The 13,480-nt window shown below is 58.7% G+C and overlaps 1 protein-coding gene across 3 annotated transcripts in view; it reads left to right on the top strand.

The window, feature by feature from the left end:
- Nucleotides 1-13,480, top strand: part of PPFIA1 (PTPRF interacting protein alpha 1) — a gene marked incomplete at its 5' end in the record, with an annotated part of 52,138 nt that overhangs the window by 14,989 nt on the left and 23,669 nt on the right. For 2 of the 3 annotated variants that reach the window (XM_084248274.1, XM_084248273.1), the window contains 12 exons: nucleotides 495-596; nucleotides 906-1,070; nucleotides 1,390-1,464; nucleotides 1,783-1,884; nucleotides 2,030-2,251; nucleotides 4,004-4,150; nucleotides 5,693-5,827; nucleotides 7,381-7,464; nucleotides 8,190-8,321; nucleotides 9,521-9,583; nucleotides 10,508-10,587; nucleotides 12,961-13,096. In XM_084248274.1, coding sequence (XP_084104400.1) covers nucleotides 495-596; nucleotides 906-1,070; nucleotides 1,390-1,464; nucleotides 1,783-1,884; nucleotides 2,030-2,251; nucleotides 4,004-4,150; nucleotides 5,693-5,827; nucleotides 7,381-7,464; nucleotides 8,190-8,321; nucleotides 9,521-9,583; nucleotides 10,508-10,587; nucleotides 12,961-13,096 — 1,443 coding nt within the window. Of the gene's footprint in view, nucleotides 1-494; nucleotides 597-905; nucleotides 1,071-1,389; nucleotides 1,465-1,782; nucleotides 1,885-2,029; nucleotides 2,252-4,003; nucleotides 4,151-5,692; nucleotides 5,828-6,952; nucleotides 7,028-7,380; nucleotides 7,465-8,189; nucleotides 8,322-9,520; nucleotides 9,584-10,507; nucleotides 10,588-12,960; nucleotides 13,097-13,480 lie in introns of all 3 variants that reach the window. The other variant, XM_084248272.1, reaches the window with a different exon arrangement.

The raw sequence follows: 13,480 nt of genomic DNA, 5'->3' as shown, positions 1-13,480 counted from the left end.
GAGCTCACTTCCTGTGCCAGCGGGTACAGTCTGGCGCTCACGTGGAGGGAGCTGACCGGCGGCGCGCCGGGGCCCTGCCTCCTCCGCCAGGGTGCCTGCCGGGAGCGCCAGCGCGCGCCTGAGCAGGAAGTCTCCTGAACTTGCCCTTTGCGCAGAAGGCTCGGCTCTGCCAGATTAGCTGCCAGTCTCGGGGCCTTTGGCTTTGTCCCCAGAACGCACGGTCTCCCCGGCGGAGACTGACCTGGAAGGAAAGGGAGGTTGGCCGCGAGGGCCAGGCTTCTGTGCCGGGTCCCTTCACACTGTCCTCGGGGCCTGGTGTCAGCACCCACGTCTGGGCCTCTCTGGGCCGTTGGAGGGCCCTGCGTGCGAGCCCGACTTTGGGGGGGGGGCGGTGGACTTGGGCTGGCCACCTGGCTCCCCTCTCTCTGGAGGACCAGAGTGCGGGCCTGCTCTGCGGGGACGGGGGCCTTCATGGGGCTGCCTCTTGTCCCTAGGAGTTCGCAGCCCTCACTAAGGAGCTCAACGTCTGCAGGGAGCAGCTCCTAGAGCGGGAGGAGGAGATCGCTGAGCTGAAGGCGGAGAGAAATAACACGCGGGTCAGTAGCTGCTGGGCGGCTTCTCGGGCCCGGAGGATGGCACTGCCATCTCTGGGCCCCGCAGACGGCCCGCTCGGCTCGGGGAGATGTGGCCCGCTCCCCACATTTCCCCCTGAGGCCACTGGGGTCAGTCAGCCTTCTCGCGCTGGGCTTAGCATTGATGATGAGAATTCATACATCTGCGGGGGAGGTTTCTCTCACTTGGGGCTGCATCGAAGGGATTCAGACTGGCTGGCACACAAGCGGCCTATGCCCCGGGCCAGTCCTGAGAGGGACCGGTCCTTCCAGCATGTTTATTGCCTCTCCCAGCTGCTCCTGGAACACCTGGAGTGCCTGGTCTCTAGGCACGAGCGCTCCCTCCGCATGACGGTGGTCAAGAGGCAGGCCCAGTCCCCGGCGGGCGTGTCCAGCGAGGTGGAGGTCCTGAAGGCCCTGAAGTCGCTGTTCGAGCACCACAAGGCTCTGGATGAGAAGGTGCCTCCCGGGCTCGTGCCGGTGGCTCGGGGGTGGGCAGCCGTGTCCTGTGACTCCTTGTTGCCAGTTCCCGGAGCATGAATGCACTAGCTGGCCTCCTTGGCTTAGGTGTAAACCTGTACTGATTTGTGGCTAAGACTCGGGTAATGTGATTTGTGTAGAGGGAAGATTTTTCTCAAACATTCAACGCCAAGGTGCTAACAAGCAGCCTTCCTGGCAGCGGGTCGGAGGCATGTGGCAGGTGTCCCTCTGCAGGTGTCCTTCTGCCTGTTGGGGAGCGGACTGTAATGCCCCGGTGGCCTCTGCCTCTCCTTTGCAGGTGAGGGAGCGGTTGCGAGTCGCCCTGGAGAGGTGCAGCTTGCTGGAGGAGGAGCTGGGTGCCACACACAAGGAGGTGCGCTTGGGGCTGGTGCGGCTGGGGCCCGGGCTTCTGTCCTTGACCTCACGGTGGGAGGGCCGCCCTCACGGGTGGGGCTGCTGTGCAGGCGCTTCAGCGAGCGCCCTCGTCTGCCCCTCAGAGCTGCAGGTGCCCACACCTGATGCCCAGGAGGCCGAAGGTTCTACCTTGGGACTCGGCCATAGTCAGGGTGCTGCCTCACTGTCCCTTGTTTCTGTGCGCTGCGGCACAGCGCGCGCTTTCCCAGATGGGGCTTCACTGCCTCCGTCTCCCCCTCTCACAACCTCTCCTGGTTTTGTTGTTATTTTGATCTAGCTAATGATTCTTAAAGAACAGAATAACCAGAAAAAAACATTAACAGACGGGGTGCTTGACACGCGCCGTGAGCAAGAAGCCGCACCGAGCACCAACGGCCAGGCAAGTCCCTTCCCGCTCCCCGCGTGCCTGTGCCCACCCAGGGCAGCAGCCCCGGCGCTGAGAGCCAGCAGACCGCCCGCCTCGCCTTCCCTTTACCTCCTCCCACACCCGCCCGGCGAGGCCATTTAAGGGCTTTCCCCCGCAGAGGTCTTCTGACGGCTCCCTGAGCCACGAGGAGGACCTGGCCAAAGTGCTGGAGCTCCAGGAGGTCATCGACAGGCAGTCGCGGGAGCAGAGTCAGATGAAGGAGCGCCTGGCCACCCTCTGTGGCCGCGTGGCGGAGCTAGAGGAGGACCTGGACACGGCGCGCAAGGACCTCATCCGGTCCGAGGAAGTGAACACCAAGCTGCAGCGTGAAGTTCGGGAGGTGAGTGACGCTGCTGCTGCTGCGGCTGGGCATCGCGGGGCCGTCCTGTGCACCCTGACTCTCCCGGTGAGGTCCAGCCTCTGGCTTGCTGTCCAGGTGATGGCAGGACAGAAGGGTGCCGTGGGCGGGGCAGGCGCCCTTTTCTGTGCCAACCTCCCTTCCCTGTGGTCTCTGCAGAGGCCAAGGCTGCTGCAGCTGCCCCACCCCGGGCCGGCCATGGGGCTGCACCCCCTGCTCTCATGGGCTCCAGGCCGCCTGCACGCATCCCTCCTTACGCTGGGCTCCTCGGGGTCACATTCACCCGTACCTGTGCTGGTGGGCTGGGCGTTGGCCATGCTGCTCACTCGTTTGCTTCCTGTACCCAGGGCGTCACGGCCCACGTGTTGAGGGGGCGTCAGGGATGTCTCTAGTCTTGGACCTCGACTCCTTGAAGGGTGTGTGTATTTAATGTTGCTGGCCAGGCGGTGAGATGGAGTTGGCGTGCACAACACACGTCAAGATTACCGATGCTGTGAAGCATGTACACATACACCCGTTTTGGGCCAGCAGGTCTGCGTGTGTAGTAATTTCTGAGAAACTAACCATCCTAATAAAAACAAATGTGGACTCGAGGAGGGGGGCTGTGTGCACACAGATGCGCACCCTTCAGAATTCACGGTGGTTCTTAGGTTTTCTTATTTTTTTCATCCCTTTTCTAAATTTCTGTTGAGATTTTTTTTTTTAATTTTTTTTTTTTTTAAAGATTTATTTATAGGGCTTCCCTGGTGGCGCAGCGGTTGAGCGCTGGGTTGCGAAGCTGCCCGCAGCCTCTGCAGCGCTGGTTCGATCCCCGGCTGTTCCCCGGCCACCGGAGGAGGGTCCCACATGGCGCGCAGACCCCTCCTGCCGCCCGCTGCTCCCCTCAGCAGTGTCCTTCGGTCCTTCTGCCTGCTCTGCTCCCCGCTCTGGCTCTGGTGGATTCTCTCACCCTCCCGCGCTTCTGACTGTACCCAGTGCTTGTATAAATAAATAAAAATAAATCTTTAAAAAAAAAATAAAAAAATAAAAAGATTTATTTATACAAGCACTGGGTACAGTCAAAAGTGTGGGAGGGTGAGAGAATTCACCAGAGACAGAGCGGGGAACAGAGCAGGCAGACCGACGAAATAACACTGCTGAGGGGAGCAGCGGGTGCAGCAGGAGAGGTCTGTGCGCCATGTGGGACCCTCGCCAGCAGCCCGAGATCGAACCGGGCTGCAGAGGCTCCTGGCAGCTTCGCAGCCCAGCGCTCAACTGCTGCGCCACCAAGGGAGGCCCTGTGTTGAGATTTTTTAAACAAGGTTTTTTTTTAAAGAATAATCATTCACAAAACAGTCGGAGGAGCGCTTTGTTAGGCGTGCTCTTGGGAGAGCTGTTGTCAGAGGCCTCTCCTTCTCTGTCTTCATTGTGGGGACCCGACCTTCACCTCCTAGGATTCCTGGCCATTGGGATGTTTATTATTTTTTTTGGGTGCCGATATAGAAAAGGTAACTGGTCAACAGTGGCCAGACGTGGCATCAGGAGCCTTGGCGCAGCAAGCTGGCGAGCCTTCTGCTGGCCGAGGCGAGAGGCCTTTCCTGCGTGCAGGAGAAGGCTGGCGTCTCCTTCAGGCTGAGAATGCGGACTTTATACTTGATTTGAAATTTGGGTTTTAATCCAGGTTTTTCCGTCAGCTACATCAATAGGTTCTATACTAACTACTGATCTTTTCTCCTTCTGAACTACCTCCTGTAGGCCATGGCCCAAAAGGAAGACATGGAAGAGCGAATCACCACTCTGGAGAAACGCTACCTCGCGGCACAGCGGGAGGCCACCTCTGTGCACGACCTCAACGACAAGCTTGAAAACGAGATCGCCAATAAAGACTCTATGCATCGGCAGGTAGTGGTGCGGCGCCGGCCCCTCTCACTAGCTGATGGCACTGACGGCCTTTCCTTGCGGCTCCTAGGCCTGAAATCAAGTCCCGACATGTTATTTTTATGAACTTAGAATATTAGAAGAATGCTCAGGCGTGGGTTACTTCCTCTTACAAGCTCTGCTTACCTGACCCGCGGCTCAGCCACTTCACAGCGCTGTCTCTTTGTGGTTGTGACTGGACGTTGGTCTGTTGCGTGCTGGCATTTACCATGGGAGCAAGGCAGGTAGCGAGGCCCAGGGTTAGCCAGAGGAACCACGCCGGCTGCTTGGAAGGAGGCTGCGTTTCTCTGGTGTGTCATAGAGGGCGTCATTAAGCCCGGAATAAAAACAAAGTGCTCTGAAGCCAGTGAGGGTGCAGGGCTTGTGGCGACAGCTCTGTGGCTGTGGATGCGGCCTGCACGCATCTGTCCGCCAAGCGGGGCCCACGAACGCTAGGAGGGTAGCTGTGTGGACATAGATGTGCACCCCCCAGAATTCACAGTGGTTCTTATGTTTGGGGTTTTTTTTTTTCCCCACCCCTTTTCTAAATTTCTGTGTTGAGATTTTTTTTTTTTATTTTAATTTTAAACAAGAACCGAGGTACAGGCCCGATGCGCGGGAGGGTGAGAGGATTCACCAGAGACAGAGTGGGGAACAGAACAGGCAGAACGGGCAGAAAACACTGCTGAGGGGAGCAGCGGGCGAGACAGGAGAGGTCTGCCCCACCATGTTGGACCCTCGCCAGCCTGCTGGGATCGAACCGGCGCTGCAGAGGCTGCGGACAGCTTCACAGCGCGGTGCTCAACCACCTGTGCCACCAGGGGAGGCCCTGTGTTGAGATTTTTTTAATGATTTATTTATTTATATAAGCACTGGGTACAGTCAGAAGCATGCGAGGGTGAGAGGATTCACCAGAGCCAGAGTGGGGAGCAGAACAGGCAGACTGGTGAAATAATACTGCTGAGGGAGCAGTGGGCACGGCAGGAGAGGTCTGCCACGTCATGTGGGACCCTTGGCGGCGGCCGGGGATCGAACCGGCGCTGTAGAGGCTGCGGGCAGCTTCACAGCCCAGCGCTCAACCGCTGTGCCACCAGGGAGGCCTAAACAAGGTTTTTTTTTAAAAGAATAATCATTCACAAAAACAGTTGGAGCAGCGCTTTGTGCTCTTGGGAGAGCTGTGGTCAGAGGTGGTGAAGCCGCAGTTAGGCCTTGTGCCTGTGGCAGAACTGGCCTTGGGAGTTTTTAGGAAGGGTCGATGCTGAACCCTTTGCTTGCCGACAAGAGTGAGCAAGGATCCACAGAAACTAGTTTTCTTCCATGTGGAGAACTTTGCTTGTCTGTTTTTTAAAGGACTTCTTGGGTGGTGCCAGTGCATGGTGAGAGAGAGTGCAGGCTGCCTTGGGCTGAGAACCAGTGCTCGGATGGCCACGGGGAGCCAGCTTTGTGTCTGCTTTTAGCTTTTGTGTCAGTTTGTAGGTGCGGGTTCAGCTCAGAGTTCCGCTGCATTTGACGCTCTCTCATTTGTAGACAGAGGATAAGAACCGCCAGTTGCAAGAGCGCCTGGAGCTGGCGGAGCAGAAGCTGCAGCAGACCTTGCGGAAGGCGGAGACCCTCCCCGAAGTGGAGGCCGAGCTGGCGCAGAGGGTGGCGGCCCTCTCCAAGGTGGTGCCTCCGTTTCTTTGGGACCGGGCTGCAGGGATTTGGGTTTCAGCGATGATGGGCTCTGATGCCTTCTTTGTTGTTGCCAGTGTCGGCGCTTAAACCCCCAAACTGCTCCGTCTTCTTGTTAGTGCTGGCTTGTCTGAGGGTGGATGCTTTTTAAGTGTCAGACATTACCCCTGTTTCTGTTCTCCCTGAACTAATTTCCCTCAGTTTTGTCAGACATGACACTGTTGGGCTCTGCTGTGCTCGCCCCGCGTCAACGCGCTCAGTCTGGCAGAGGTCAGCGCCTCACTGCCTTGGGACCATCTGTGTGTGAGGACGGCTTCTCCCGGCAACAGGAGGATACCATTCTCTCTTTTTTTAAAAAAAAAAAAAACATTTATTTATTTACACAAGCACTGGGTACAGTCAGAAGTGCGGGAGGGTGAGAGAATTCACCAGAGCCAGAGCGGGGAGCAGAGCAGGCAGAAGGACCGAAGTCCACTGCTGAGGGGAGCAGCGGGCGGCAGGAGAGGTCTGCGCACCATGTGGGACCCTCCTCCGGGGGCCAGGGAGCAGCCGGGGATCGAACCGGCGCTGCAGAGGCTGCGGGCAGCTTCGCAACCCAGCGCTCAACCGCTGCGCCACTGGGGAGGCCTGACACCATTCTCTTTTAGAGACAGAATAAGTTTGCAGTAAATTTATCAGTAACATTCATTCACTTGTTCACATGCCGGCTGAGCACATGTGAGGCCCAGCCGTTGCCCGCACAGTCTTCAACCGCCCCCGGGGGCAGCGAGGGCAGGAGGATGGATGTAGCAGCTGCGGGGATGGCGTCTGGGCGTCCACCAGGGGAGGGACAGGAGGTCTCTCTGGGCTGAGAGGCGGTGTCCGCCGAGGGCAGCAGGTGCAGGCCCGGGGCACCTGCCGTCGGCTTAGTGGCCAGGGGCCCGGCAGGGCGGGGCAGGGCAGGGCATCCCTGCATGCTGGTCCTGCAGGCCGGCCTGAGGTCATCCGCTGGGGTCAGGAGCTCCTTCAGCAGGTGCCTTGCTAACAGCTCTAACAAGCTCTCCTCCATGATCTGCCTTTAAAGTCTCGGTTTCTTTTCTCCCCTGTCGTCTCTCCTGTCCCTGGTCGGCCTTGTAGTCTGGCCCTTTGTCTTCTGGAAGCTCTGCCGCTAAGGAAGCTAAACTGTTGGAACTTACTTCCCAGCTTAGGAAGGTAGAATGCGCGCCCTGCTTCTGTGCCTGCTGCTTCCCGCTTCCATGCTGACTGACCGGAGGCACGCTGACGAGGGGACGAACACGGCCCTCTGAGAGTGGCATGGGGCGGGAGGCGCGTCTGTCTCTTACCGAGTCAGTCACCACCCCAGCCTTGCCCCGGCACCGCCGTGAGAGGAGGCCGGCAGCATGGGGCACAAGTGCAGCCGCTGGCCTGTTCCCAGGTGGACGTCGGGCCTCCCCTTAGCTGGCGCGGCCACCCCGCAGAGCATGTCCCGCTTGGCGCTGCTGCAGCAGTAGGCGGCGGCCAGCTCGGCGCCCCAACCGTCGCACTGACACTGTTTTTGCTGCCAGGCCGAAGAGAGACATGGCAACATCGAGGAGAGGCTGCGGCAGATGGAGGCGCAGTTGGAGGAGAAGAACCAGGAGCTTCAGCGGGTACGTGGCCCAGGAGAGGCTGAGCCCCGTCTCTATCCTGTCGTGGCCTCGTCTCCGGTCGGCTGCGACCCCACCTGGACACTGTCGGGGGGGGGGGGGGTGGGAGGCCGGAGGTTGGCCCCTCGGGAAGAAGCACCCAGACTGCCCGCCTGGCAGTGCTGCATCAGCGCTCCCCCCACCCCCACCTTATCTTTCATGTTCATTTCAGAATTGGGGCAAAGACCATCTTTTAAACCATGAAGTTGATGGCGGTTTTATAAAACAAGACTTAGCAATGTTTGTTCCTGCATTGTGGGATTGCTTGCGGTAGTTCTTTGTAATTGTTTAAATATAAATTTTCGTGATAGTCTCAAGTTGTGTGAGGGTATAGAGGAAGAGAGCTCCAAGTCTCTCTCCGCTAGTTATTCCCAAAGTGAATATTTCAATCTTCTGCTTTGTAAATCAAACTCCCTTTCCCGCTACTGAATTCAGCGCCCAGTGTCTGTTCACACGGCAGGAGAGTGTCCTGCCGGGGAGTAGATGGTGTGGAGACGGGGCTGCGCCGCGCCCTGAGAGTGTAATCTTCCTGCCTCAGGGCTGGAGACGTGGGGTGGCGGCATCCCTGCCTCTGCGCGCCGGCTCCGGCCACAGTGCAGGGTCCAGTGAAGGCGGCAGGGGGGTGCCCTCGCTTTTAAATACGGGTCATGCCTCTGCGTGAACTTACCGAGTCCTTTCTCCTGTCGTAGGCCAGGCAGAGAGAAAAGATGAACGAAGAACATAATAAACGCCTGTCAGACACCGTGGACAAGCTTCTCTCTGAATCGAACGAGAGGCTTCAGCTCCATCTTAAAGAGAGGATGGCCGCGCTAGAGGATAAGGTGGGCCTCGCAGACCCCACGGGGCCGCCCCAGCCCCCACCCGGCGCTGTTCTCCGGGAACAAGCCTGACAGTGGCTAGCCGCCGTGGCGGGGGAAGATGTCGCCTCGAGTGGAGGACGCACACGCGGGCACTGCCTTGCCATGCAGCCCACGTGCCTGTCCTGTGCCTGCTGTCCTGTGCGTGGGGTAGTTCTCCCCCTGCTCTCTAGGGGCAGCTGGCGAACTGTCTAGAGGGCCAGCTGGTAAATACTTTAGGTTTTCACTAATTATTAGGAGTTGAGTAAAATCGCTTCACGCTAATCAGAAATTAGCATGAAGCAGCCATAGGTGGGATTTACACAAATGGATGTGACGGTGTGCCAGTAAGACTGTGCCTGTGGGGACAGCCCTTGGCTGTCCTTGCATTGGAAGTCCCTTCCTGTCCCGAGTGTGGATGTGACAGGTGTGGTGTGACAGGATGTGAAAAGCTCACCCCGAGCTTTTCCTCACGCAAAAGCAAGCATTCTCACATTCCAGCTCCCGCCTTCTCTCTTTTCATTTGGTTTGGGAAAACTCTAAGCCTGGCCTTTTGCTCCTCGCAGCGTGGAAATCCCTTGGCTGTGGCTAGCATGGGGAGTGCCCGGTCCATGGTGAGCAGCACCGGGCTAGGAGTGGGACTAGGTCGGTCCACCCTGTCCTGAGGCACCAGGCCCTGAGCACAGGGCAGAATCTTCCCCGAGGTTGGCACTCGGGGTCTTGCTTATTTGAGAGAGACTCCCTGTTGCTGTTAGCTGCGACACTTTTGCTTTGCACAAAATCTTTGTGAGGCGCATTCCTAGAGGTTCTGTAGGCTGGGCCTGGCCTCCTCCCTGATGGGCGGGCCCGCCTCAAGGTGGGAGGTTGGAACGTCATATCTGGAAAGTTCTCGTAAGTCTTCCCATGTGGCTGATGACCCGCAACCTGAAAGTGAGAATAACCCAGTGTAACATGAACTAAATGCTGAGAGCTTGGCATGCCAACACGTGGAAAGTCAGTCCATGAAGAAGTACGTGTCACGTGGGTGGGTGATGACTGGTGGCGGGGCCCCTCGCCGGCATGTGCTCTCGTCGGCACGTCGGCTCAGCCCCTCCTCTGCCCTTCGTTGTCTCGAGCAGAGAGGCAGTGTTGCTGTGTACAGCCCTTGTTTTCAAGAACCAACACCAAAGGACTCTCTTTTTCAGAACTCTCTACTGCGAGAAGTTGAAAATGCGAAAAAGCAGCTAGAAGAAACGCAACATGATAAGGTAGTTACAGCTCTCACTTGCTTAGACGTCCACCCCGAGCTGACCCGAGCTGACCCGAGCCGAGCGCATGGCTGCTAGGATGGCCTCCGCACCTGGCTCCACTGTGCGCCGGGAGCCCCTGGTCCGAGCTGGATGTTGAGTCTGGCAGGTGTCTGGTTCGCAGCTCTGAGCTTTCTGAGCTCCCTGGAGAGCGGAGACGCTGGCATAAACCTTTTGTCTAGAGCGTGCTGGCCAGCAGACAGCGTGAGCCTCAGTGCCATCTGCAGCTTGCTAGTGGTCACGTTTAGAAGAAACTGGTAGAATTAATTTTACTTACTCCGTTGTCGCGAACATGTTATTTTGTCACTTAATGAGCATGACCATCAGCGAGCTCCTGACGCTGTCCAGATGCGAAGCCCGCCGTCTGCGGCATGCTGGGCCATGGCAGCCCTCGCTCGGGACCAGTCGGCCAGTGCGTAGCCGCCTCGTGGCTGTGTTGGAGCTTGGGCCTGGGGGTGCGGGGTGACCTAGAGCAGTTTTTGGCAGTTCTGTTTTGTTTTATCACAGACAGAGAAGAGCCAGGCACACACACAGCTGACGCCCGAGTGGGCCTGCTCTCGGGGCTGAAAGCCACACGGCAGCAGGTGTCCCCGAGGGCATCGGCTTCCCCATGAGAGAGCAGTTCCGAATGGCCCAGTGTTGCCTCTAGAAGCTTTGCTGGGACTAAGAGCTCAGCGTTCAGTGGTTTATCACGTTAACTGGGTCGTCTGAGCAGTTTGTTTCCTATGGGGCTCTTGGAGAAAATTTTCTCCGAATCAGATGTCTGGTGTTTATCTCTGCTCGTTTAATGGATAGGGTCACGGTCAGCCTTTGAGCACATTTGATGCAAATCATTTTAAATCCTGAAAGACAGGGCTACAACGTCTGTCCTTTGCCGTTTTGTAGGACCAGCTTGTACTGAACATCGAAGCATTGAGGACTGAACTTGACCAAGTGCGACTGAGAGGGACCTCTCTTCACCACGGGTACGTGTCAGCCTGCGGCAGGCACCCTCGGCACCATACTGGGCCACGTCTGCGGCCACGGCTCCTGGTCTGCCAGTGGCAGGCAAGAGGGAGGAGTAAAACCTCGTTCCAAGGGAGAGTGGCTCTCCCGTCCTTGACAAACTCAAATCCACGGGGCAGGTGGAAGGTGGGAAGCAACGGTGAATGCTTGGGCGTGCTGACCGGGGCAGCCCAGGGTGGGAGATGACATGCTGCACAGGACCGGCGCTCCCCTGGCGTGGCCTTGCGATGGGAGCCGCTTGCGAGCGGCCTTAGTATCTGTGGGCTTGGTGCAGTCCATGCCTGTCTCAGCATTTTTTTTTTTTATGCACACAAGAACTGGGATGTAGGCCAGAGGTGCAGGGGCCGAGAGGATTCCCCAGGGACAGAATGGGGAGCAGGACAGGTGGATCCACTGAAATACACTGCTGAGGGGAGCAGCAGGGAGTCAGGAGAGGTCTGATGTGCCATGTGGGTCAGCTCCCTGGCCGAGGATGGAACTTAGGCTGCAGTGGCTAGACATTGCTTCATCATGCTGAGACTTACCCCCTGCACCACCAGGGAGGCCCCTGTCACAGGATTTTAAGAGCCTCTAGGGTGAGTGACATTGTCTCTAGGTGTCTACTGAGACCTGACTGGGAGAGACTCACCTGGCTGGGGAGGAATCTAGCAAGCTCGAGCGTCCTGATTTCTTTCTTACTCATGTTGCAGAGGCAGTGACTCTCATGCAGGGATCACAGTGTTCATTGTCCTGTAGAAAACTCTCGTCGCATGAGAGTGCAGCTCTGCAGGGTGGGTGTGTGGCTCACTGGAACAGTCTTCGCCTGTAGAGCCAGGCTCTGCCTGCAGCGGGCCCAGGACAACCTCGGGCCTTTGCACACGGACCTATACCTGCTAACTAAGGGCCTCTGAGGGGCCTGGTGCTGTCCCTCCCAAGCCACCACCTGGAAACGAGACGTCAGTGAGGGCAGAGCCAGGGCCTCTGGGATGGAGGGTCAGGAAGAGCCTGTGATTGCAGAGGGCTGCATGGAGGAGGAGTAGGGCAGAGAGCCACTCGGTCGACTGACTGAGACCCCCCTGGGAAAAGCTGGTGTCACTGGTGTGCTGAGGCACCACCCCAGGCACCGCCCTGGGGAGAGAGCAAGTGAGGGGACGAGGAAGCAGACACCGAGTCCGGCACCCCAGAAGTTTGAGTGATGGGTGGGGCTGGCGTGGGCCCTTCAAGGGGTGGCAGAGTGCGGGCAGCTCTTAAGGTTACGGTCTGGAGTGTGGTGTCAGCAGTGGCAGGCGAGGCGACAGAAGCCCTCTGCTCTGGTGCTCAGAGGCAGCTGGAGGCCATGCCCAGGCCACAGTGGCTGCTCTGAGGACGGGGGGCAGAGAGGGCACGGTCGGCGGCAAGGGCCTGTTTCCAGGAGACAGAGCTAGTGAGTTTGTGCCCGTGACGTGCAGAGTCTGCTTTTGGGACTGTAGCAACGGAGCAGGCGTGTCACAGCCGGCCCAGAATGGGGTTGGGAGGTGGCAGGAGGTGGCTGGTGAACGTCTCGGCTGTTTCCACGGTTCCATGGTGACGTTGCTCACCTCGTTTCTGTGGTCTCAGCTGGGAGGAGGCCGAGGAGCGGGAAAGATGACGATGGACGTCTGAAATGACCAGGCGTCTGGAGAAGAGCCTGGGAGGGACTGGCTGCGGCGGGCGCGAGGGTGCGGGCAAGCCAGGACCAGGCGACACGGTACAAACGGTGGCGGCCGTGGGGCGCTCAGGGAGACGCGCCCTGAGTAGGTGTGTGTGAACTGAAAGTCGATGAGCTGGCAGGTCACCCCTGCCCTCTGGGTCACCTGGGAAGGCGCAGGCCCCTCACTGTCGCTGCTCAGGCGGGCGCCCTGCCCAGGGCCTGATGGGCAGTCGGGGTGCTGCTTGTCTGTTTGCACTCAGGGCGCTAAAGATGGCATCACCTCTGCCATTCAGAGGGGCTGGGGCGCCTCTGGGGTGCATTAGGTGGAATGAAGACGGCTGCTGTGACCCACCGGTGCCCCGCTGATCAGAGGGAGTGACAGCAGGTGAAGGCCGGTGTGCCGGCTGGGGCCCGTCCCCCAGAAAGGTCGCCTGGGACCGCACTTGCCCTGGGGGCCTCCAGGGTGTCAGGCCCGTCCCTGAGCTTTGTGACTGCGCTGGCGTCCCGGGCCTCACAGCTTCGCCCGGCAGGGTTGAAGAGACTGGACGCCGCCGCAGCCCGCGAGAGAGGCGTCCTCCCCGGAGGCCTTTTCTGGGAAGCTGCTGATTCTCCAGATTGGCTGGTCCTGGCTTGACTAACAGAGTTAGTTCACTTCTGATCACGATCTTTCTCCCTCCTGTTTCAGCCGGCCCCACTTGGGCAGCGTCCCCGATTTCCGGTTCCCGGTGGCGGACGGCCCCGCAGACCCCTACGGCAGCAGCGCGGTGTTGCGGCGTCCCCAGAAGGGCCGGCTGGCCGCTCTGCGCGATGAGCCCTCCAAGGCAAGGCCGCCCTCTCCCTGCGGCCCAAGACGGTTGGGGCCCATGCTGCTGAGTCACGGTCTCGCTCCCCCTCCTTGCTCCTCTTTATTCTGGCCAAGGGTTTCTTTTCAAAGTCACACTTTTTTTTTTCCACATAGAAGAGCTGGGGTGCAGGCTAGAGGTGTAGGGTGTGGGGACGCTGAGCGGATTCACTAGACAGAGTAGGGGGCCGAACGGGCGGATCCACTGAAATACACTGTTGAGGGGAGCAGCGGGGAGACAGGAGAGGTCTGCGGTGCCCTGTGGGTCACACCCTGGCCGGGATCGAACTCAGGCCATCGTGATGACAGCCTGAGACTGACCCCTAGGCCACCTGGGAGGCCCACTATCCTTTTTTTTTAAGAC

Source organism: Talpa europaea (assembly GCF_964194135.1).
Source record: "Talpa europaea genome assembly, chromosome: 1".
In the NCBI taxonomy this organism is placed as follows: Eukaryota; Metazoa; Chordata; class Mammalia; order Eulipotyphla; family Talpidae; genus Talpa; species Talpa europaea.
The sequence above is the reverse complement of the archived record's forward strand: the minus strand, read 5'-3'. Positions and strand labels throughout refer to the sequence as shown.